General features: G+C 39.5%; 1 protein-coding gene across 4 annotated transcripts in view; it reads right to left on the reverse strand.

Moving 5' to 3' along the window:
- PLEKHA1 (pleckstrin homology domain containing A1) overlaps positions 1 to 26,713 on the reverse strand; it is a 60,857-nt gene extending 34,144 nt beyond the window's left edge. For 2 of the 4 annotated variants that reach the window (XM_060098636.1, XM_060098628.1), the window contains exons 1-2: positions 26,471 to 26,711; positions 12,438 to 12,598 (exon numbers count right to left, since the gene is read on the reverse strand). In XM_060098636.1, coding sequence (XP_059954619.1) covers positions 12,438 to 12,578 — 141 coding nt within the window. In that variant the 5' untranslated portion in view covers positions 12,579 to 12,598; positions 26,471 to 26,711. Of the gene's footprint in view, positions 1 to 12,437; positions 12,599 to 26,470 lie in introns of those variants that run through there. The other 2 variants (XM_060098619.1, XM_060098646.1) reach the window with 2 other exon arrangements.
- Positions 26,714 to 27,191: the final 478 nt, after the last annotated feature.

The raw sequence follows: 27,191 nt of genomic DNA on the forward strand, positions 1-27,191 counted from the left end.
ATTTTGTTCCAGAAAGCAATGGGGGAAAATATTTAGACATAAAACAAACACAAATGTAAGAAATTTCAAAAGAGTATACATGTTACTTTTATTAAAATTTTTAAATCAAATATATCTTTTGAAAAATTTTCCCTCATTTAAATTATACTAGTATTTATTACATCATAACTTATCTACCTTTATACCATTTTTCCAAAAAAATTATTGATACTTTTAAAACCATATTCAAGGAATGTATATATTGGCACTTTCATAAAAAAATATTTTTATTCTTCCCTTAACAAGTTTAAGATGTAGTTTGTGTCTTAAAAGAGCTAAGGGTAAAATTAAGAAGAAGGAGAATCATTTCATGCTGAAGCTATCAGGAAAGACTGTGAAAGAATGAAAGGCTTTTAAGCTGGACTTTATTAAAGAAAAATTCTGAAACACAAAAAGCAGGAGAGAGAATATTCCAGGCAGAGAAAACAGATGAGCTACAGCAAGCAGATGAGGATGCCCAGAAGCTCTCTACTGAAATGGGAAAAAAGGCTGTGTTGGGCCATAATATAGAGTCATATAGGGCTGAAAAAGGAAACAGCAGTTTAGTAACTTGAACTAAGAACCTAATTATAGAGGACTTAAATAAGAAACAAACTAGCAAGGAATTTATACTGTTAAGAATTTGAAAACATTAAAGAAGGCTTTGTGAGCAGTTCTGTAATCAAACTGTGTTTTAATTAATATATCTTATAACAAACTGGATGGATTATATAAAGGGGGAAGATGGAGGTGGGAAAATCAGATAAAAGAATCTAGAAAAAAGTAATAAATATAAACGTAAAGACTGACAGATTTCAAAAGTAAAAGTAAAACAATCTTGATTTTGAATGTTTCCTCCACTGTAGATTAAGAATCAACCTTTTGGGACCTTCAAGATGGCAGAGGAGTAAGACATGAAGATCACCTTCCTCCCCACAAATACATCAGAAATTCATCTACACGTGGAACAACTCCTACAGAACACCCACTGAACGCTGGCAGAAGACCTCAGACTTCCCAAAAGGCAAGAAACTCCCACATACCTGGGTAGGGTAAAAGAAAAAAGAATAAACAGAGACAAAAGGATAGGGACAGGACCTGCACCAGTGGGAGGGAGCCGTGAAGGAGGAAAGGTTTCCACACACTAGAAGCCCCTTCGTGGGCGGAGACTGCGGGTGGCGGAGCGGGGAAGCTTTGGAGCCGTGGAGGAGAGCACAGCCACAGGGGTGCGGAGCGCAAAGCAGAGAGATTCCCGCACAGAGGATCGGTGCCGACCAGCACTCACCAGCCCGAGAGGCTTGTCTGCTCACCCGCCGGGGCGGGCGGGGGCTGGGAGCTGAGGCTCGGGCTTCGGAGGTCAGATCCCAGGGACAGGACTGGGGCTGGCTGCGTGAACACAGCCCGAAGGGGGCTAGTGTGCCACGGCTAGCCGGGAGGGAGTCCGGGAAAAAGTCTGGACCTGCCTAAGAGGCAAGAGACCATTGTTTCAGGGTGTGTGAGGAGAGGGGAATCCTTCCCTGTCTGCCCACAGAAGGCAGAGCGCCGCCTTAATGAGCTCCAGAGACGGGCGCGAGCCACGGCTATCAGCTCAAATCCCAGAGATGGGTGTGAAACGCTAATGCTGCTGCTGCAGCCCCAGGAACCCTGTGTGCAAGCACAGGTCACTATCCACACCCACGCTCAGGAGCCTGTGCAGCCCGCCACTGCCAGGGTCCCACGACCCAGGGACAACTTCCCTGGGAGAACACACAGCGCGCCTCAGGCTGGTGCAATGTCACGCCAGCCTCTGCCGCCGCAGGTGCATCCCACGTTCCAACTCTAACTACTGTACCCCTCCCACCCCCTGGCTTGAATGAGCCAGAGCCCCCTAATCAGCTGCTGCTTTAACCCCGTCCTGTCTGGGTAGGAACAGAAGGCTGAGGGCAACCTACACGCAGAGGTGGGGACAAAACCAAAGCTGAACCCCAGGAGCTGTGCGAACGACGAAAAGAAAGGGAAATCTCTCCCAGCAGCCTCAGGAGCAGCAGATTAAATCCCCACAATCAACCTGAGGTACCCTGCATCTGTGGAATATCTGAATAGACAACAAATCAAGCCAAAATTGAGGCGGTGGACTTTGGAAGCAACTGTAGACTTGGGGTTTGCTGTCTATGACTAACTTGTTTCTGATTTTTACGTTTATCTTAGTATAGTTTTTAGTGCTTGTTATCATTGGTGGATTTGTTTATTGGTTTGCTTGCTCTCTTCTTTTATTACTTTTTTATTTTAATAATTTTTTAAAATTTTAATTATTTTATTCATTTATTTACTTACTTACTTTTTTTTTCTCCCTTTTCTTCTGAGCCGTGTGGCTGACAGAGTCTTGGTGCTCCGGCCTGGTGTCAGGCCTGAGCCTCTGAGGCGGGAGAGCCAAGTTCAGGACACTGGACCACCAGAGACCTCCTGGCCCCATGTAATATCAATCAGCGAGAGCTCTCCCAGAGATCTCCGTCTCAACGCTAACACCCAGCTCCACCCAACGGACAGCAAGCTCCAGTGCTGGACACCCTATGCCAAACAACCAGCAAGACAGGAACACAACCCCACCTATTAGCAGAAAGACTGCCTAAAATCATACTAAGTTCACAGACACCCCAAAACACACCAGTGGACACAGTCCTGCCCACCAGAAAGTCAAGATCCAGCCCCACCCACCAGAACATAGGCACCAGTCCCCTCCACCAGGAAGCCTACACAACCCTGAACCAACCTTACCCACTGGGGGCAGACACTAAAAACAACAGGAACTATGAACCTGCAGCCTGCGAAAAGGAGACCCCAAACACAGCAAGTTAAGCAAAATGAGAAGACAGAAAAACACACAGCAGATGAAGGAGCAAGGTAAAAACCCACCAGACCAAACAAATGGAGAGGAAATAGGCAGTCTACCTGAAAAAGAATTCAGAGTAATGATAGTAAAGATGATCCAAAATCTTGGAAACAGAACGCGGAAAATATAAGAAACGTTAAACAAGGACATAGAAGAACTAAAGAGCAAACAAACAATGATGAATGACACAATAAATGAAATTTAAAATTCTCTAGAAGGAATCAATAGCAGAATAACTGAGGCAGAAGAACAGATAAGTGACCTGGAAGATAAAATAGTGGAAATAACTACCACAGAGCAGAATAAAGAAAAAAGAATGAAAAGAATTGGGGACAGTCTCAGAGACCTCTGGGACAACACTAAACACACCAACATTTGAATTATAGGGGGTCCAGGAGAAGAAGAGAAAAAGAAAGGGACTGAGAAAATATCTGAAGACATTATAGTTGAAAACTTCCTTAACATTGGAAAGGAAACAGTCAATCAAGTCCAGGAAGCACAGAGAGTCCCATACAGGATAAATCCAAGGAGAAACACACCAAGACACATATTAATCAAACCATCAAAAATTAAATACAAAGAAAAAATATTAAAAGCAGCAAGGGAAAAGCAACAAATAACATACAAGGGAATCCCCATAAGGTTAACAGCTGATCTTTCAGCAGAAACTCTCCAAGCCAGAAGGGAGTGGCAGGACATATTTCAAGTGATGAAAGCGAAAAACCTACAACCAAGATTACTCTACCCAGAAAGGACCTCATTCGGATTCGATGGAGAAATTAAAACCTTTACAGACAAGCAAAAGTTAAGAGAATTCAGCACCACCAAACCAGCTTTACAACAAATGCTAAAGGAACTTCTCTAGGCAGGAAACACAAGAGAAGGTAAACGCCTACAAAAACAAACCCAAAACAATTGAGAAAATGGTAATAGGAACATACATATCGATAATTACCTTAAATGTAAATGGATTAAATGCTCCAACCAAAACACACAGACTGGCTGAATGGATACAAAAACAAGACCTGTATATATGCTGTCTACAAGAAACCCACTTCAGACCTAGGGACACATACAGACTGAAAGTGAAGGGATGGAAAAAGGTATTCCATGCAAATGGAAATCAAAAGAAAGCTGGAGTAGCAATTCTCATATCAGACAAAATAGACTTTAAAATAAAGACTGTTACAAGAGACAAAGAAGGCCACTACATAATGATCAAGGGATCAATCCAAGAAGAAGATACAACAACTGTAAATATTTATGCACCCAACATAGGAGCACCTCCATATATAAGGCAAATGCTAACAGCCATAAAAGGGGAAATCAACAGTAACACAAGAGTAGGGGACTTTAATACTGCACTTTCACCAATGGACAGATCATCCAAAATGAAAATAAATATGGAAACACAAGCTTTAAATGACATATTAGACAAGATGGACTTAATTGATATTTACAGGACATTCCATCCAAAAACAACAGAACACACTTTCTTCTCAAGTGCTCATGGAACATTCTCCAGGATAGATCATATCTTGGGTCACAAATCAAGCCTTGGTAAACTTAAGAAAATTGAAATCGTATCAAGTATCTTTTCCGACCACAACGCTATGAGACTAGATATCATTCACAGGGAAAAAACTGTAAAACATACAAACACATGGAGGCTAAACAATACACTACTAAATAACCAAGAGATCATGGAAGAAATCAAAGAGGAAATCAAAAAATACCTAGAAACAAATGACAATGAAAACACGACGACCCAAAACCTATGGGATGCAGCAAAAGCGGTTCAAAGAGGGAAGTTTACAGCAATACAATCCTACCTCAAGAAAAAAGAAACAACTCAAATAAACAACCTAACCTTACACCTAAAGCAGTTAAAGAAAGAAGAACAAAAAAACCCTAAAGTTAGCAGAAGGAAAGAAATCATAAAGATCAGATCAGAAATAAATGAAAAATATGATGGAAACAATAGCAAGGATCAATAAAACTAAAAGCTGGTTCTTTGAGAAGATAAACAGAACTGAAATCAGTAGCCAGACTCATCAAGAAGAAAAGGGAGAAGACTCATATCAACAGAATTAGAAATGAAAAAGGAGAAGTAACAACTGATGCTGCAGGAATACAAAGAATCATGAGAGATTACTACAAACAACTATATGCCCATAAAACAGACAACCTGGAAGAAATGGACAAATTCTTAGAAAAGCACAACCTTCCGAGACTGAACCAGGAAGAAATAGAAAATATAAACAGACCAGTCACAAGCACTGAAATTGAAACTGTGAATAAAAATCTTCCAACAAAACAAAAAGCCCAGGACCAGATGGCTTCACAGGCGAATTCTAGCAAACATTTATAGAAGAGCTAACATCTATCCTTCTCAAACTCTTCCAAAATATAGCAGAGACAGGAACATTCCTAAACTCACTCTATGAGGCCACCATCACCCTGATACTAAAACCAGACAAAGATGTCACAAAAAAGAAAACTACAAACCAATATCACTGATGAACATAGATGCAAAAATCCTCAACAAAATACTAGCAAACAGAATCCAACAGCACATTAAAAGGATCATACACCATGATCAAGTGGGGTTTATACCAGGAATGCAAGGATTCTTCAATATACGCAAATCAATCAATGCGATACACCATATTAACAAACTGAAGGATAAAAACCATATGATCATCTCAATAGATGCAGAAAAAGCTTTCAACAAAATTCAACACCCATTTATAATAAAAACTCTCCAGAAAGTAGGCACAGAGGGAACTTACCTCAACATAATAAAGGCCGAATATGACAAACCCACAGCCAACATCATTCTCAATGGTGAAAAACTGAAACCATTTCCTCTAAAATCAGGAACAAGACAAGGATGCCCACCCTCACTACTATTATTCAACAGTTTTGGAAGTTTTAGCCACAGCAATCAGAAAAGAAGAATAAATAAAAGGAACCCAAATTGGAAAAGAAGAAGTAAAGCTGTCACTGCTTGCAGATGACATGATACTATACATATAGAATACATAGTACTATACATACTATACCATACATACAGCATCCTAAAGATGCTACCAGAAAACTACTAGAGCTAATCAATGAACTTGGTAAAGTAGCAGGATACAAAATTAATGCAGAGAAGTCTCTTGCATTCCTATATACTAATGATGAAAAATCTGAAAGAGAAATTAAGGAAACACTCCCATTTACCACTGCAACAAAAAGAATAAAATACCTAGGAATAAACCTACCTAAGGGGACAAAAGACCTGTATGCAGAAAACTATAAGAAACTGATGAAACAAATTAAAGATGATACAAACAGATGGAGAGATATACCAAGTTCTTGGATTGGAAGAATCAACATTGTGAAAGTGACTCTACTACCCAAAGCAATCTACAGATTCAATGCAATCCCTATCAAACTACCAATGGCATTTTTCACAGAACTAGAACAAAAAAATCGCACAATTTTGGGCTTCCCTGGTGGCGCAGTGGTTGAGAGTCCGCCTGCCGATGCAGGGGACACAGGTTCGTGCCCCAGTCCGGGAAGGTCCCACATGCCGCGGAGCAGCTGGGCCTGTGAGCCATGGCCTCTGGGCCTGCGCGTCCGGAGCCTGTGCTCCGCAGTGGGAGAGGCCGCAGCAGTGAGAGGCCCGTGTACCGCAAAAAAAAAAAAAAAAAATCGCACAATTTGTAATGGAAACACAAAAGACCCCGAATAGCCAAAGCAATCTTGAGAAAGAAAAATGGAGCTGGAGGAATCAGGCTCCCTGACTTCAAACTACACTACAAAGCTACAGTAATCAAGACAGTATGGTACTGGCACAAAAACAGAAATATAGATCAATGGAACAGGATAGAAAGCCCAGAGATAAACCCACACACATATGGTCACCTTATCTTTGATAAAGGAGGCAAGAGTTTACAATGGAGAAAAGACAGCCTCTTCAATAAGTGGTGCTGGGAAAACTAGACAGCTACATGTAAAAGAATGAAATTAGAACACTCCCTAACACCATACACACAAAAAAATCAAAATGGATTAAAGACCTAAATATAAGGCCAGACACTATAAAACTCTTAGAGGGTAACATAGGCAGAACACTCTATGACATAAATCACAGCAAAATCCTTTTGACCCACCTCCTAGAGAAATGGAAATAAAAACAAAAATAAACAAACGGGACCTAATAAAACTTAAAAGCTTTTGCACAGCAAAGGAAACCATAAACAAGATGAAAAGACAACCCTCAGAATGGGAGAAAATATTTGCAAACGAAGCAAATGACAAAGGATTAATCTCCAAAATATACAAGCAGCACATGCAGCTCAATATCAAAAAAAAAAAAAACCCAATCTAAAAATGGGCAGAAGACCTACATAGACATTTCTACAAAGAAGATATGCAGATTGCCAACAAACACATGAAAGGATGTTCAACATCACTAATCATTAGAGAAATGCAAATCAAAACTACAATGAGGTATCACCTCACATGGCAGAATGGCCATTATCAAAAAATCTACAAACAGTAAGTGCTGGAGAGGGTGTGGAGAAAAGGGAACCCTCCTCTGGAGCCCATGCACCACAGCTAGAGAGAAGCCCGGATGCGGCAACAAAAGATCCCACATGCAGCATCTAAGACCCCGATGCAGCCACATAAATAAATAAATATTAAAGAAAAAATCTATGGGCTTGTTCTCAGGAATGATTAGGAGGCACCTTTCTCAAACCTCTATAAGCTTAGCAGGAACACTTAATTCTATGGAAGCCTAGACATTTAAAAGACTTAAGATTCACAAACATGAACTGATTATTGTTTACAGGGACAGGTCTTTTCAAAACCTGTAGTTTCTATGTAAACTACAACTCTATTACGTTCTGTTTTAAACTACAGACTATGTACAAGCTTCCAAATTTAAATCTCCATAAATATGTATATAAAATAAAATTATAATTTTTAATGTATACCTTTAAATGGTTGTGTTTTTATTAAAAAATGTTTTATGTTTAAAAGTGTTTTTTAAAATTTTGGATAAGAAAATGAAATGTTAAAATATCTTCAAGATCTCCTAACCACTACCAATGTGATTTTTTTCAAACACTGCTATCCTTCCATTCAAAATCATTATTTTTCTTTTAAGTCCTCCATAAGTCTATTATTTGAACTAGCTGAATACAGCTCTAATCCCGTGTGTGAGGAAGAGAAATGAGCAACTACGTCATCACTGCATGACATAAAGGGTCACAGATTAAATAGCGGCACAGTAGAAGGAAATATAAGTAGCTGGGAGATAAAACAATATTCAAAATACCTAGTTTCTAAGAACTGGTACGATTACTGCCAAGTTCAACCAGAAAAAATGTGGGTTTCAAAATTTGTTACTTGACAATGAACAAGAAATAATAAACCAATATGACATGTAAGATAAAAAGGGAAAGCAACCATTTGTTATGAGTTCCTGTACTCATTTTGCTAAAATACTCTTTCAAGTTTTCTCAAATTCACTTCCTAATAAAGCTACTTAGTTATTTAATTCTCCACCACTTCTCATTCCCTCAACAAAATACAGAAAGCCCCAGGACTTCCCTAGTGGCGCAGTGGTTAAGAATCCATCTGCCAATGCAGGGGACACGGGTTTGAGCCCTGGTCCGGGAAGATCCCATATGCCGCGGAGCAACTAAGCCTGTGCGCCACAACTACTGAGCCTGTGCTCTAGAGCCTGCAAGCCACAACTACTGAGCCCACGTGCCACAACCACTGAAGCCCAAGCGCCTAGAGTCCATGCTCTGCAACAAGAGAAGCCACTGCAATGAGAAGCCCACTCACCACAACAAAGAGTAGCCCCTGCTCACCGCAACTAGAGAAAGCCTGCATGCAGCAACGAAGACCCAACACAGCCAAAAATAAATAAATAAATAAATTTATTTTTAAAAAAACAACACAGAAAGCACCAAATTGATCCCCAGTAATACACTACAATGGATTTTTAAACCAATGGTTAGTGGTAAAGAAAGCAGTGATCAGAGGAAGGATGGTTCCCTAAGGACAGGTGAGCCAAACTACCTTCTTTCATTATCAGGGTTACTATGATCAGTAAAGCAGTGTTACAGCACTTAACATAGCAACCAGATTGAATCATATGAAATTGCCATTTTTTAGTAGATCAAAATGATGGTATATTGGCAATTTCGTGTGGTTCAACCACAATAATCTTACCAAGACATTTTACTAAAGTTTTCATGAAGAGATGTGCCTTAATACATTTTAAAGTGACACAAAGCTGGTATTGATGGCTAATACACTGGATGGTAGAATGCAGATTGTAAAAGATTCTTATCAGTTGGAATGAAGAGATAAAATTATTAAGAACGGAATAAAAAGACAGATTTAAAATTCTATACTACATTCAAAAACACTAATGGGCTAATTACACCACAGAAATCTGGCTTTAAAAGAGTTCATGTGAAAAAGATCTAGCTGAGTCCAAACTTTAACATATACCCTCCCTGCTATAGTCAAAGTGAACTATTTTCCAAATAAACTACAGGGTTTCTTACTTTGATTTCTTGCCCATGCTATTCTTTGAGCACCAGAATACCCACTTCTCCACCTCTTGGCCAAAATCATACCCATTCTTCTAGATCAATTTCAAATGTTACCACCTCCATCAAGACTTTCACTCCCTCTGCTAGCTATAATCACACCTTTCCTCTGAAATCCAAGTTTATGGTTCCTTCAGTGTAATAAACATATCCTATTTTGTACTTTTCTTCTTTTAGCTCTGTTTAAGTGGGAAGTACAGACAAAAGGAGAAATTCTAAGAAGACTCTATTATATATAAAGACAGAAAAACAATCAAGGAGTTGTAAATAAAATTCAGGAGAAACTATATACGAGTCAGCCAGATCTTATGAAGACAAATGAGGGAGAGCTCACAGGCAGGACTGAGCAATGGTTTGCGTGGGGGAGGAAAACCGAAACTGGAATCTAATAAACTGTAATCAGAGGGAGTCAAGGGGGCTAAGTTACTTTCCACCTTGGGAAAAGGAGTTTGGGAAGGGATTGTGCCACAGATAAAGGGATGGGTAATAAAAGGGAGGAACTGGATTTATGTTTTAAAAAAAGGAAAAAGAAGGTAAACATGAACTTTTGATTTCTGCTGACTTGTTCCTTCTCCCAGTGACTCTGGTCAAGTAAATAAAGGTATTAATCATGCAGTTGCATAGACAGGTTACTATCATCCAAGAAAGTTGGTCACACCCAGAGATAAGGGAGTAAAACAGGGTGTCAATAAGCTCAATAAGGATAAGGAGAAAAGACAGTTCCTAGCAAAGAAAGTCTCATACAAAGTCAGCACTCAAATAATATAAACTGAATTAAAATACAAATTCTCTTCCAAAATTTGAAAGGCTGCATGTGGATAAAGGACTAAATTTATAGAGAATCAGAGGGCAAAAGTAGATCAATAAGTAGAAGATCCAAGGAACTAGCTTTTGGTGCACAAAAAAAATAATAATTAAAAACTGTCTCGAATATAATAAACACTTTTTTTTGTTTTTTTTTTTTTAGTAATATATAGTTCAAACAGCAGTTAAAGTGAAGATCAGGGATGGATGGGTTTCTTGCATTAAGGAGGAGGTTGAATTAATACTAAGGACTAAGGTTCCCAACAACTCAAATCCTTTTTTTTTTTTTTTTTACGTTTGTAATTTCTTTTAATTACCAGAAGTGCGAGTTGTCAGTATATCTGGTGTAGGAAATGATAAATGTATAAACTCCAAATCCAAGATATATGACACTGTATTTTCTAAAATAATGGTTGATAATCAACTTCTTGTATTGTGTGACCTTGGGTATATTTTAAACCAGATCTCTGGAGGCTGCCCTGATCACCACCTTATTACCTTTTGTATAACAGAAGGAAAAAAAAAACCTGTCACAGGACTTCCCTGGCAGTCCAGTGGTTAAGACTCCGTGCTTCTAATGCAGGGGGCGTGGGTTTGATCCCTGCTCCAGGAACTGGGATTCCCCATGCTGCATGGCGCAGCCAAAAAATGGAAAAAAAAAAAAAAAAAGAAAAGAAAAAACCTGTCACAAGTCAAGCTCCAATTTATCATCTCTCCTTGGTCTGTCCCCATTACAGGAGAGGATGAGGGGATGTTTGTTTCCTGACTGGACTTGCTTTTCACAAAGTCCTGCTGGGGGTTACTCAGTACCCTGTGGCCTTCAAGGGTATTGTCAGTTGACTACTTTTTCAACTGTCTAGTATTTATCCTAGTTCTCATTTTTTTCCTTTTTTATTTAATTTTTTTACTGAAATATAGTTGATTTACAATTTTGTGTTAATTTCTGCTGCATATATATATATGCCATATACACACATATACATACACACTCTTTTTTATATTCTTTTCCATTATGGTTTATCTCAGGATATTGAATATAGTTCCTTACAACTCAAATTCTATATGAACAAATATAAATGCATTAGCACATATTTATTTTGTCTAACCTAAAATCAGTATTGGGGAGAAAAGAATACCAGACCAGTTGTTAGGGGATCTGGTTCATGCTCTGTGAAACAGAATGGAACCTCCTACCAGTCCCTGCTCTTCCTCAACTTTTCATTCCTCACCTGCACAAGTCGTCCACTAGACCAGATCAGCTTAGAAGTTTGCTAGGGACTCATCTCTTGCTTTGCACATGCTTCCTTGCAACATACTTCTCAATTTGAATAAAGAGTTTCACAGGCAGAGAAAATTTAAAACTACTCAACAGATGATCTCTAATCCAAGGCCACTCACAGATCTTAAAATTGGGATTCTAATTTTTAATATATGATATTTACCTCCAATAATTTGCAAAGCAACAATAAAATCAAATTCACGAGTGGCCAACACTCAAGTCTGACACCACAAGATGAAAGGACTATACATGTGCAAGAGTATCAGCTCGTTTAAGTAGTTTATTTACCAAAAGATAGTAGTCTCTATCTTAGAGACAGTATCTTAAATTTAAACGATTCAAAACTTTTCTACCAGAGTTAAGAGCTGCCCCTCCCAAAGAAGGGAAAACATAAATACATGCATAAATTTTTATCAAATAAACTGAGTTTCATCTTCTGAAATTTATTTATCACAGTAGGAGTTGGGGGTACAGGGCAAGGAGAATACAGTCAGTAGAAATAAATCTAAACATATTTTGTTTAGGAAGACAAATCCTAACACCTGCATTGTATATCAAATACTTTCATAATTAAAACTCTTGTATGCTTTTTTTTTTTTTTTTTTTGCGTTATGTGGGCCTTTCACTGTTGTGGCCTCTCCCATTGCGGAGCACAGGCTCCGGATGCGCAGGCTCAGCGGCCATGGCTCACGGGCCCAGCTGCTCTGCGGCACGTGGGATCTTCCTGGACAGGGTCACGAACCCACGTCCCCTGCATCGGCAGGCGGACTCCCAACCACTGCGTCACCAGGGAAGCCCCCTTTTATGCTTTTGAAGAGGTAACCCTTTGGATTTTACAAACCTGTGGATTATCCATGTACCATACAAAACTATCTTCTCTGGTATCCAGTATGAAGTACCTCCGAAGAAATTTCCCACTGTTTTCATTTTCTTCAATGTCTAGAAAACCACAAATGCGATTCTGACGATCCACATAAGGCATTTCTGTGCTTGAACATTACACTGTAAAATAAAAACATTAACAGTAAGTACTTCTCAGTGGACTTCAAGCATAAAATGTGCTATGGTATGGTTTATTCAACAAAGAACCTACTTTCCAACATTAGGTGGGGGCTGGTTAATGTGAATACATAAAAGCATGGGCAAAAATCACTTGAAATTAAGCTTATTGTGCGTGGTTACTAAATGCAACTATACAGAACTGATGTGGACAAGGGACAGCTATTCATGTCAGCTGAATAATTTACTTAACTTTTCACTATGAGTAGGCATCGTCATCCCCATTTCATAGGTAAGAAATATAACACTGAGAAGGGGAAGTGCCTTTCCAAGATTAGTGAACTAGCAGGTAATGAATCAAAACATGAACCCAGATTCTTGGACTCCAGAGTTTATATCTTAACATTTACATCATCCTGTCACTCTAAAACCCTTGGTATTATTAAAACCAAAATGAATCAAAATAAAGTAAGCTAACATCATGAAAAGAGAGATAAGCAGGTATTATGTGCCCCCGAATGGAAGACACAAACATCACCAATAAAGAGCATATAACAAAACAAAAAACAAAAAAAAAGGTTTATCTCAATCTGATCAAGTTTCTAGATTTCCCTAAGTCCAGCTTCCAGTTCACAGGAAACAAAGAACACAGAAGAACATATTAAACTTCACCACAGGTATTCAATCAGCAAAAGTGGACCGTGGGAAACATCAGGACCAAAAGCCCAGTTTCTTCAGCAAATAAACTACTACAGGGGGAAAAAAAAAAGGAGAGAGAGAGAAAGAGAAGTCACCGATTAAAAGAGACTTCAGAGGCATATCATATTCTGATTCTGAAGTACTGAAATTTTTGTTATGTTCATTAAAGTTAAAAACCATGGCTTGGATAAAAAGCAGTGTTTCCATCCATTTTTCTCTAAAAACTGTAGATATGTGATTCCCTCCTGATGTGATGCAAATCTGCTGACTATTCCTACTGCAAAGGTACTTCTACAGCCAGCGTCAACATCTTTCGGCAGGTTGAATTATTTATGTAACTATTTTTTTGTTTAACTCACAGTGAAAATTCAATTAGAATACGCCCTGATATACTGCTTATCTAAATCACTATTCTGTATACAGCCAGAGAAATGGTGAAACATGCCAAAAAGTTTTCTTTAATTAATTAGTTTATTTATTTTTGGCTGCATTGGTTCTTCATTGCTGCACATGGGATTTCTCTAGTTGCAGCATGCAGGGGACGCTCTTCGTTGCGGTGTGCAGGCTTCTCGTTGTGGAGCACGGCTCTACGTGCGTGGGCTTCAGTAGTTGTGGAATGCAGGCTCAGTAGTTGTGGCTTGCGGGCTCTAGAGCACAGGCTCAGTAGTTGTAGTGCACGGGCTTAGCTGCTCCGCGGAATGTGGGATCTTCCCGCACCAGGGATCGAACCCATGTCCCCTGCATTCGCAGGTGGATTCTTAACCACTGTGCCACCAAGAAAGTCCCCCAAAAAGTTTTAAACAAAACTATAAATTAAGTTTGTATGTGTGTGTTATTACAGATCTGGCACTTGGAGATAATTTTTTAATGAACTTACCCAAAGTTCTAAAAAATTTCTAAATGTAATCAAAGCTTGGAAAATTAATACACTATGTTAACACATACTGCAGGTAAAAACTGTCAACTTGTGTGGTAGGCCATGAGGAAAGACACAGGCCAAAGGAACAGAATTGAGAGGACAGAGACAAACCCATACATCTATGGCTAACTGATTTTCAACGACGGTGCCAACATCATGCAATAGGGAAAGAACAGCCTCTTTAACAAACGGTGCTGGGACACCTGGAGAGCCACGTGCTGAAGAATTAAACTGGACCACTATCTTACACCATATACAAAAAATAACTCAAAATGAATTAATCTAAATATAAGAGCTAGAACTATAAAACTTCAAGAAAACATAGAGGAAAATCTTCATGGCCTTAGAGTTGGCAATGAATTTTTAGATGTGACACTGAAAGCACAAACAACAAAAGAAAAAATAAGACAAATAGGACTTCATAAAAATTAAAAACTTTTTTGCATCAAAGGACATCAAGAAAATGAAACAACAACCTACAGAATGGGAGGAAATATTTGCAAATAAGGGTCTAATATCCAGAATATACAAATAACTCCTACAACTCAACAATGAAAAAACAAACCCAATTAAAAAATGGACAAAGGACTTGAAAAGACATTCCTCTCAAAGAAGATAAAACAAATGGCCAACCAGAACTCAAAAAGTTGCCCAACATTATTTGTCATTAGGGAAATGTAAACCAAAACCACAGTGAGATACCACTTCACACCCACCTGGATGGATATAATTAAGAGAGGAAAATAATAAGTATAGGCAAGGATGTATAGAAATTGGAACCCACCTACATTGCTGGTGGGAATGTAAAATGGTACGACACCTGGGTAAAACAGTTTGGTAGTTCTTCAAAAGTTAAACATAGAATTACCATATGACTCAGCATTTCCACTCCTAGGTGTATATCCAAAAGAACTGAAAACAGGTACTCAAACACTTATACGTGAACGTTCATAGCAGCACTATTCACAATAGCCAAAAACTATAAACAACCCATATGTCCATCAACAGGTAAATGCACATACATACAATGGAATATTACCCAGATACAGAAAGGAATGAACTACTGATACAATGCATCCAATCAAAATTCCAAGATATTTTATAAAAACTGACAAGGTGGTTCTATTATATATATTGAAATGCAAATAACCTAGAAAAGCTAAATCTATTTCCCAAAGAACAGACTGACATTACTTGATTTCAAGACTTACAGCAGAGCTACAGCAATAAAGATAGTGTAGGATTGGTGAAAAGATATAATAAATCAATGGAACAGAACAGCATCCAGAAACAGACCCATACATATACTGTTAATTGATTTTCAACAAAGATGTCAAAGCAATTCCAAATACAGTCTTTCAACAAATGGTGCTGGAACAATTAACTATGCATGTGGAAAAAAATGAACTTGAAATGGATCAGAAACCTAATGTACAATTAAGCTTCTGGAAAAAATATATATATATACACACACACACATATATATACTAATATATTTTTAAAGACATTTATATATACATATAAATAAAGTCTTCATGATCTTAGGGGTAGACAAAGATTCCTTAGATAAGACACAAAGAGCCTAAACCATATAATGGTTGATATAATGGACTTAATCAAAATTAAAAACTGCTCCCTGAAAGACACCAATAAGAAATCAAAAGATGAGCCACAGAACAGGAGAAAATATTCAGTACACATATATCTATCAAATAACTGATATCCAAAAATAGGCAAGGAATTATTACAACTCAGTAAGACAAACAACCAAATAGGAAAATAGGCAAAAAAATTTGAACAGACAAGTCAACAAAGAAGATATACATAGGGCCTCCCTGGTGGCGCAAGTGGTTGAGAGTCCGCCTGCCGATGCAGGGGATACGGGTTCGTGCCCCGGTCTGGGAGGATCCCATATGCCTGCCGCGGGGCGGCTGGGCCCGTGGGCCATGGCCGCTGAGCCTGCGTGTCCGGAGCCTGCGCGTCCGGAGCCTGTGCTCCGCAGCGGGGGAGGCCACGACGGTGAGGGGCCCGCATACCGCAAAAAAAAAAAAAAAAAAAAAGAAGATATACATAGTTTTTTAAAAAATAATAAAAAAGAAAGAAAAAGGAAGACATACAAATAATAAATAAGCACATAAAGATGCTCATCATTAGTCAGGAAGATGATACAAATAAAAACTGAGATACCACTACATACCTACTAGAATGGCTAAAACAAAAACAAACAAGTAAAACCCTGACAATACCAAATGCTGGCAAGGATGTGAAACAAATGGCTAGTCTCTCATATTGCTGATGGGAATGCAAAACGGCACAGTAGCTTGGGAAGACAGTTTGGCAGTTTCTTAGAAAGTTAAACGTACCCTTAACAATATGACCCAGCAATGCCACTCCTAGGTATTTATCCAAGTGAATTGAAAACTTATGTTCATACAAAACCTATATGCAAACGTTTAAAACAACATTATTCATAATTGGCAAAAAGCAGAAACAAACCAAATGTCCTTTAACTGGTAAATGAAGAAACTGTGGTACATCTAATACAATGGAATACTACTTAGCAAGATAAAGGAACAAAGTATTGATACACACAATATGGGTATTTTGTTAAGTGAAAAAAGCCAGACCAAAAGGCTATAGGGACAGAGAACAGATGAGTGAGAGGGACTGACTTCAAAGGGTAATTTACGGAGTGATGGAACTGTTCTGTATCTTGATTGTAATAGGATACACAACTATGCATTTATCAAAAATAGGCTCAAATACCACATAGAGTGAGCTGTATTGCATACAAATTTTTAAAAAAAACTACAGTGATAAAAAACATATCAGAGTTGCTAGGGCTTGCGATAGAAGAACAAGAGAGAACAAGAACAAAAGAGAAAGAACAAGAGAGAAATTTTTTTTGGCAACATAGCTGTTGCATATCCTGACTGTGGTAGAGCTTATATAATTACATGCATCTGTCAAAACTCATAGAACTATACACTAAAAGAGGTAAAATGTACTGTATGTAAAATTATACCTCAATAATGCCAAATTTCTTTTAAAAAAGATGCCATATATACTCACCAGACTGGCTAAAATTAAAACAGATTGACAACACCAAATGTTATGAAAGGTGTGGTGCATCCAGAATTTATGTACTGTTGATGGGAATGTAAGATGGTACAATCACTATGGGAAAAGTTCTGGCAATAAAACCAAACATACACCTACCCAATGACCCAGCCATTCTATTCCTAAGTATTTACTCAAGAGAAATGACAACATATATTCATGCAAAGACTAATTCACAACTATTAGTAGCAGCTTTATTCATAATAGCTACAAACTAGAAACAACCCAAATGTCCATCAAAAGGTGAAAAGATAAAAAAAATGTAGTATGTTTATACAATGCAATAGCAGTCTACAATATATTTTTATTTTTTATTTATTTATTTATTTATTTATTTATTTTTTGCGGTATGCGGGCCTCTCACTGTTGTGGCCTCTCCCGTTGCAGAGCACAGGCTCCAGATGCGCAGGCTCAGTGGCCATGGCTCACGGGCCTAGCCTCTCCGCGGCATGTGGGATCTTCCCAGACCGGGGCACGAACCCGTGTCCCCTGCATCGGCAGGCGGACTCTCAACCACTGCGCCACCAGGGAAGCCCAGCAGTCTACGATATAAAGGAACTCCTACTGCATGCAACAATATGGTCAAAACTCATCAAATTGTAAACTTTAAATGGATACAGTTTATTGTATATAATTTAAACTCCAAAAAGTTTTAAAAATCCAGCATAATAAAAAATTCATTAATAAGTTTGACTACAAATAACTTTTTAAAAAATATTTTGCATGGCAAATCCTGATCAGCAAGTCAAAACCAGTAGAAAATACTTGCAGCTTATATTACAAAGGGCTAATCTCCCTAATATTTAAAGAGTCTGCAAAAAATGTCAAGGGAAATATATCAAAACTTCAATAGAAAAGTGGGCAAAAGACATGAACAGACATTCTGCAGAAAAAGACATAAAAATGACCCTCAAACATATTAAGAGATGCTCAACTTCACTCATGATAAGAAAATCCCAAAATGACATACGATACAGTAGGCATTGCTACCGACACCACAAACAAAAAAAGGCAACCAGACTTCATGTGCCTCCTTGTGGAATTTATACCATCTATAAAACATTTATGAAAAAAAAGTACAAATACCTGAATCTAGATCTAACTACCAATTTATAGGAAATAGAGAAGACAGAGAAAGAACACGTTAACCTATATCACAGAGATTCAAACAGCAAAATTCAAACTATAATTAGTTTCTCAGGACAAATAACATGGCTTCTTCAGAAATAAATTCCAAGGGAGCAGGGGGAAAGGAACTGGAGGAAGAACTTATCAGTTAAAACACCTGAAAAGACATAATCACAACATGTGGGCCTTATTTAAATCTTGTTAACAACAAAAACACTGAGTTATCTAAGGAAATTGGAAATTTGAACACTGCCTCATGATATTAAGGAAACAGATATATATTTTTTTCAGTGTGGTGATGGTATTGTGGTTACGTTACTAAGAAAATGAATCCTCATCATTTAGAGATATTTATTCATACAGAGACAAAACATTATCTGAATACTCTGGAAGGAGGGCTGGATGAAGGAGGGATGGCCTGGGTGTGCAGTTGTCGGGGCTAGATGATAGGTACTGTAGTTATACAATCCTGTCTACTTCGTGGAAGTTCACAATTCTTCATTACAAAAAGAAAGGTTAATAAGAACTTTTTTTTCATAAGAAAAGTTCAAAAAAAGTCTATACTACACAGAGATACCATTTCTCATCTATGAGACTGTCAAAAATTCAAAAATCTGACAACCTACAATACGAGTAAGGCTGTAAGAAAACAGTAACTCTCTTATATTGCTGGTGGGAATGCAGAACGGTACAACCCTACTGAGATGAATCTGGCACTATTTAACATGTGCATTTACCCTATGACCAGCAATCCTACTTGCTACTGTAATTCTGAAACAATTTTATGTAAATGATAGTACTTCAGGTGCATCATAGGACAATGTCAACATACTGATGCTATGATTATATTTAAAGTAAAATAAAACAAATTTTGTTATTAGGAACCTAGATTTTCACAGTAAGAGAAAAAACGTACAAATACAAAAGGAAAAATTATATACAATGCATCTGAATTAGAGTTAGTATGAACTCATGATCTTTGAAAATATGACAGTAATAGAAAATCATCACTTTGCAATTCCAATATAATCACTGATTTAAGCAAGAGTCTTCAATGAATACTAATACCACTAGAAAACAGGTTGTTAGGGAACAGAATGTTCAGTCTCAAAATTTCACCCCAGTGTTCTTACCAATTACAAAGTGCAAAATGTACGTATATGTATCTTTACAGGGGTGAGATCTTATGGTCCCCACCTTTACCAAATGATTTAGCATCTAATGAATCTAGAAGCCAGGGACTAACGGATATCACTTCTCTCTAAATAGACCACACACTATATGATTCCACTGATCTGAAATATCCAGAATGAGCAAATCTATGAAGACAGAAAGTAGATTAGTAGTTGCCTAGGAGTATGGGGGATGGGAAGGAATGAAGAATTGCCTAGAGATGGGAGGGTACAGGGTTTCTCTTTAAGGTGATAAAAATACTCTAATATTTTTGACTGTGGTATTTTGTGCATTTTGACTGTGATAACAGTTGCACAGTTCTGGAAATATATTAAAAACCATTGAATTGCACACTTTGAGTGAATTATTCCTCAACCAAGCTGTTAAAAAAAAAAAGAATTATAATTGTCTTTTATCTTTCATTCCAGAGCACATCAGAAACCTTAAAAAACATTTCCTCTCCCAGACCTCTGAATGTTGTAGTGTCCCAGGGGATGGTCCACGGACCTCTTCTCTATTTATACTGAATCTCTTGGTGAGCTCACTCATTCACATAGGTCTAAATACTGCTATCTCCAGCCCTGGACACTCCGCTGGACTCCAGACTCATGTATACAACTGCCAACTCTGTGGATCTACTTATGTACCTAACAGGCCTCTCACACTTGGCAAAGTGAGCCCAGATGTACCCCCTCAGCAATCTGTTCCCCTCTGTCCTTCCCATCTCAGTAAAGTCACTCCCTTCTTCCAGCTGTTCAGGCAAAATCTGGAGTCACACTTGATCAAGACTTTTTTCTCTCATTCCATGTCCAGTCCGTAAGCAAATCCTACTGGCTCCATCTTCTAAGTATAACCAGAATCCCACCATTTGCATTACTGCCACTCTGGTCCAAGCCACCATCACCTCTTAGCTGGATTATTGCAAGGGCTTCCCTGCCTGCTTCCACTCCATTTTCAATACAGCTGTCAGAGTGATCTCATTAAAACATATGTGCGAGTGTTTATTCAATATTTGCCAAGCAGATATTTAAAATTAATTTAATCCTTATAATGATTTTACAGATGAGAAAACCAAAGCACAGAAGATTTTAAAAATAACTTGTCCAAGGTCACATGATTAGGAAGCTGCGGAGCCAGGATCCAGACCAGGGGAATCTGGCTCTAAAGCCCATGCTCCGCAGTACTATAAAATGTCACTCTGCTCAAGTCTCTTCAACTTTGGCTGCTTACTAAAATTACCTGGGAGTTTTTTTGAAAATCCTGATGCCTAGATTAGAGCATCCAGACCAATTAAATCAGAAACTCTGGAGATGGGATCTAAGCATCAGTACAGTTTGAAAGCTCCCCCAATAATTCCCACGTTCAGCCAAGGTTAAGAACCTCTGTTTTAATGCAATCCCATCTCATTCAAAGTAAAAACCAAAGCTCTTACAAAGACATACAGGCTTCACCTACCCCCCACCCCAACCTGTCCCAGTTCCCCCGCTTGATTACTCATCTAGTCACTGACGCCTACTACACTAGACAAGCTCTCCACTCGGAGCCTTGTAACTCAAAGGTCACTTTCTCAGGGAAGCCTTCTTGACAGCGCATCTGAAACTGCAAATGCTCCAAACTGTCCTGCCACTTCCCATCTCCCTTCCCCACTTCATTTTTCTCCTTAGTATTTATTGCTAACAAACAATATCAGTTACTTATTTCTTGTCTGTTTCCCCACACTGGAATGTAGGCTCCATGAGAGCAGGGACTTTTTTTCTATTTACTCTTGTTTCTCCAATGCCTAGAACAGTGGCTGGAACATGGAAGGGACTCAATAACAATTCGTTGAATGAAAAATTAAGGAACCCATAATTATTGCATCAAATATTAATGTGTAAGTTTCCAGACAGAAAGCCGCTTTTGCCTCATCTGATGAGAAATCATTTAGCAAACGATTTAATCGACTGCTTTGCTTAGATGATGGAAGGGAAAAGGTTTGATACTATATTTCTGTTTGGATTTATACTTTCAGTAAAGCTAGTATGAGGTAAGAACAGATAAAACTGTGTAATTAAAACCTCCACAAAATCTATCCTTCAGCTTTACTTGTGCTCTAAGGGCAGAGTTAGATCATACAAACATTCATAAATTAACACACACAGTTAACACTTCATCAGTCAGGAACCATGAAGCAAGTCAAGAAAATAAAAACAAAACAGAAGTCAAAAAGAGAGAAAGAAAAGAAAAAGAAAAATTAAATTCTGCACAGTGAGACTTCATTAGGCCCACAGGACTTCACTACTGAAGTCCTGATTAGATGCTGAATGAGACTAGTCTTGTCCCAAAACTGTCAACAAACACAAAGCTTAAGATATACAGACATCAAGGATCAAATACCTGTGGAGTCTGGCCCTGACACCCCACACACACCTCAGGGCTATGGTACTCTAATCAACGTCTTACCATCATTCCACTCTACACGAGCAGCAGACAGAAGAGAGGGGAAAAAAACGACAAGTATTCCAAGTGTTCTGGGAGAAGGAAGGTGATGGTCACCCAAAAGCAGTGGTAGGGGGCCCCAAGAGAATCTTTCACCAAGATCAGAAGTGCCTACAAGGAGGACAAATTGTCACCTCTTTCTCCAGTTCAATGTCTGCGTATGAAGTAGACTGAGTGACTGACCCTGTGCCTATTTGAGCAGGGGGACAAAGAGAATTGATGCGAAACGGCAGGGCACAGAAAGGGAGCAGACTTAAGCAGGCTGCCAGCCACCATTTGACATCAAAAGGAAGTAAGTTTCCAGTGGATTAAGTGTAAATTACAGAAGGTAGCTGGACTTGAGCTGTCTTGCTGTTATCAAAAAATCTGGCTGCAGAGAGAAACCCACCTTGCCCCCAAACACTCATAGGAACCAGCAAGTAGACTGAGAAGACAGAAATGAGGAGGAGGGAGTGTAGATTGGTAAAGGTTTACCCACAGCAAATTTCATATCCAGGGACTGCGCAGTAGGGAGTCTCCCTGCAAGATCTCACCAAAAATTCCAGTTTGGAAGCCTACCACTAGACATTAATGGCTCGCCACTGTTAATCAAGAAAAGGCTTTAATAACACCAGGTAAGAAAGAGTTGCCTTTTTTCATTTTTCTTCTAACTAGTCTCTATTCAAATACATCCACAAAGAGGGAAAAGAAAGGTATCCAGGGAGCATATCACAATCCCTCCCCACTCCAAGTGCTTCAGGGAATAAGTGGCCAGATACTGGGTTAAAGGAGGAGTGGAGCTTTAATAGGAGATGGAAGGTTTAAACTGAAGTAGATTAGACTGGAGCTTTTAATAGCTGTAAATGATAGAAAAGCTACCATTTGCCCATGAAATCATGAGGAAGCAGGGAGAGGGAAGATCCAACAAAGCATAGTTGAAAGCAGTCAATGTTGGAAAACATAACTGTCTTCAATTTGTTCTCACCAAGCTCAGACTGCTCGACAACCTGACGACACGTGGAACATTATTACTGTCCTCAGTAATGAGAGGCACACCTGGTGTGGAAATTCCCATGGGGGATTTACTGTACCCAGCAAGATGCTACATTAGAAGTCCTCTGAGACCACTTCCAATTCTAAGTGCCTGTGATTGTCCTTTCTTCAAGAAGAGGTTAAACTGAATCCAGAATCCAGATTTCAAGGGTTAAACTATTAAAGGCTAGGCTACCCAAAGGAGTAAAACCACAACTTTCTGAAGAATAAAATTATCAGACTGATAAGTCTGATAAGGGTTCCATGTAAGAAAGAATGTTTAAGACTTCAATATTTTTAAGACTCTAAAGACTTAAGTGTTAAAAAAATATCCTAAATGACTTTGATTTTTCTTTTACATTCAACAGAAATTCCAGTTCAAAGAATGTTTACGATTTAAAATCCTCAAAATACCATCTTCCTGAATCAAAGCAATTCAACTAATCAAAGGCTTACCAAAATAAACAGCAAGCACATGTTTGCTTAAATATCTTCTAGGAATTACAAACTCACGTGTTCTTTATCATACAGCAACTACTAGGAAAAAATATCACTCGGAGTTCAAATGGTTTAATGTCACTCGTTAAGCATAACAAAATCCTATTGCTGCAACAAATACCAACAATTTTTATTTTTAAATTAAAAAAAATCCACACGTTTATGTTTCTAAAAATAATTAAGCACTGCAGACAAGCATCTAAAGCAACAGAAAGTTTCTACCCTAGGAACTCTTTTCTGATACCAGTCAATAAATTTCCAAATGCTAGGTGCTTACAAATGGTCAGAAGAATTAAAACTAAATGTTAATATTTATCTCCTAATAAAGCCATTTCATTGTATCATTGCAGATCTAAATGAGAGCATCACCTTGAAATTTAAAATCAAATTTTAATATTATCAAAAGTAAAATGCTCAAGCATGTGAAAAAGTAATAAAGCTGAGGCAGTTACTGCTACAGAACTTGAAATTTTCTGTCTAATAAAGGCAGAGTGTGAGTAACTACTGTCACGTCTGAATAATTACTACATTTTATTCAGAAAACTATCTTCCTCGTTCTTAAATGACAGTTATTTAAACAAGAACAATTATTTAACGTCAAACAGTACGTCAATGTCAAAGCCCGACTTAAATTATGCTAATAAATTACTTCATGGATTTCATTCTGGATTACAATTATCATCAGTAGAAGTAACTGTGGGTTTTGCAGTAGGAATGTAAGAACTTTCAGGCTTAAATAAAAGTCTTTTTTTTTTAAGCTGCATTAAATGTTTTTTGAGAAAAAGCCCTATAAAAAGATAAAATGTTTCCATCTTTCCCAAGTTATTCTCCTAGGGGTCTTCAATATCACAACCTATATATTAACAACCAACATGTGAGTATTGCCCACAGTGACTTTTTAAAGAAAATAACTCTATGCTATTCTTAATGTCCTTAAACAATTCTAAAACGGTCCTTCCGGCTTATGAACTCATGGCAGTTTCCTAACAATTGTATACTTATCCTGTTTTACTGTCTCTCCTAGTCTATGACAAAGTCACATTTACACACCACCTCTTTCCTATTTTGCTACATTGCTAAAACTAGGGGGGAGGGGGATACAAACCTGCTACTTCCCCCCTTTCCCAAAAGCAACAATAAAAATACTAATTAACAAGATAAAATGAGGTATGAAGCAGTTTCAATACATAAAAATCACATCTCCTTAATGTCACAAAGTTATCCTCTGCTTACCACAAAGGACAAATGCATGGCCATATCCTTTGATACAGGTACACTCTTCAAGAGAATCCTGTCAATGGATACACTGTAGGGTTTACAGCGCTATAAAATAAATTAACTATTAACTCAAATTCTGCTAAGCTTAAATACTCTTGTTTAAATACGTAAATATTCTAAAATGTAATTTCCCCTGGGAAGATATGGCCAAGTTAAGGATTTAAACTAACTCTACTTGGGGAAATATGTTTTGCCACAAATGTGTTACTATGAAAATTTGAGTATGAAAAGCAATAGGCTTTTTAGTCAGAATGAATCTTACTATTTTTTAAATAACAATTCTTCAAGTTCTTCTGTGAAAAAAACATTTAGTTTTACAAAATGATTTTTTCAAGTTTTTCTCTGAATCATATAAAGCTTACCCCAATTTTGCTGTAGAGTTTCAATGGCATTAAACTAATATAGAAAGTGTGTAAGCTGAGTGCCTGGGGGGAAATAAAGCAGAACAGATCAGTAGTTCTCGGATAAAAGACTATGGTATAAACCGCATGGTGCGCTATTGGTTCCAGTCGTTAAGCACACAGGAAATAAGATTTTCTAGTTAAAAAAACGAATTGACAAACGGCAACAACTCCGTTAAAGCAAAGAAAATCTTATCAAAACCAACAACGATCAATCATAAAATAAGAAAACAAGCATTATAGGATTGTAGGGTGAAATCGGAGGGGAAAGAAAATGGCCCAAATTGCCTGACTATATCTTCTATAACCTCCTCTAGGACCTGCCCCCAACAGAGCGATCGAGTTTCATTATTTAGGTGCCCAGCCGGGCGCAGATGCTCTGCTGTTGGGCACAGCATAACTAGAATTCTACCAAAGGCAGTAAACACGACTTTCATTATGACAACACTTTCCCCTCTGATGGTCTATCCAGGAGGGTCAATAGAAAGCATCTGAAATAAACCACAAACCACTCAAGACGGTCCCAAAGCGGTGAGACTGGCAGCTGGCTTCTAAGCTTAAAGACCTGGGTTCTGGTCGCCTCCTTGGTCCTACTTGCGTGACCCTGGACAAGTCACTTCCAACTTTCGCACTGGTCACTGCACCATTAAGGTGCTAGGGTAAAGCACTAATACTGCAGGATGCTAGGGCACAGGGCGGAGTCGACTTCTGACTCGGCGAGTCCTAAAGTGAAAGCGCATTAAAATAATACAAGACGATGCCCTAGGCAGCTAAGCCCCCGTGAGCTCAGCCCTTAAGTCGAGCCATTCTACAGGCGTCGCCCGCCGGGAATCCCCCGACAGCTGGCCGGCCGGGCGTCCGGGAGGAGGGCGCGACGGTACTTTTTAGCAGAGCCACCGCACGGCTCCTCGGCGACAGCGACCGCCGCCGGGCTCCCCACCCTCCTCGGCCGGACGCCGCCGAGGGCCGAGGTCAGGAAAACAATAAAGGAAGGAGCCGCGGGAAGACGCCGCCGCCGCCCCCTCCCGCCGTCCAGAACTCGGCGCGCGCAGGTGAGCCGCCCCCGCGGCCTCTACCAGGTGCAGCCACGCGGGCCGACCGGCCAGGAGAGAGGCCTCGGGGCGCAGCCCGGGACCCCGCGCCCCCCACTGCCCGCGGGCCCGCACTTACCAGCGCCCGCCGGTCCCTCGAGCCTCCCAGCTCGCTTCAGCCGGCGCCGCGCTCCCGGAGCCCGGCCCCGCTCACCCCGCCCCGGCGCGGCCGCGCTCCTCACGCCGAACTTCACGGCGGCCCTCGCTCGGGAGCACCGGCGCCGCCGCGGCCCCTGGTCCCACAGGCACCGAGCTGCCGGGAGCGGAGCCCACGACGGCCCGCCCGCGCACTGCGCACGCGTGCCCGCGCTGCCTCAGCCCCCAGACGGCGGCAGAGATTCCAGAGCGGGCACTCCCAGCCCGAGGAGACTACAAGTCCCGGCAGGCCCCGCGCGGGCCCTGGAGGCGTAGCGGGCCGGGTTAGGGGCGTCTTCCTGGTTCAGGGGCGGCGACCTCGGGCGCGTCGGGGAGGACCGCGCGCGGAGCGCTGGGCCCTTGCACTGCGGTGCATCCTGGGATTCGTAGTTTTCGAGGACCACGGGGCTTGGCTCGAGGTTGGAACTCAGGGTTCTCTTGTGTCACCGCCTAGAACTTACAGGCACAGGGATCTTTAAAAATAGGCTTCATTCGTTTGCAGATAATTTGTTTGCAAGCTGTCCCATAATCAGTCCAGGAAGTATAAATTCACAGGCTGCTGTGTGACCTGGGGAAAAACGCTTTACAGCTCTTCACGCCAATTCTTCTAACAATTTCTCTCTCCCTAGAACTGTATCTGCACCTCCTACTTAATAGGACACGAG

Source organism: Mesoplodon densirostris, chromosome 1 (assembly GCF_025265405.1).
Source record: "Mesoplodon densirostris isolate mMesDen1 chromosome 1, mMesDen1 primary haplotype, whole genome shotgun sequence".
Lineage (NCBI taxonomy): Eukaryota > Metazoa > Chordata > Mammalia > Artiodactyla > Ziphiidae > Mesoplodon > Mesoplodon densirostris.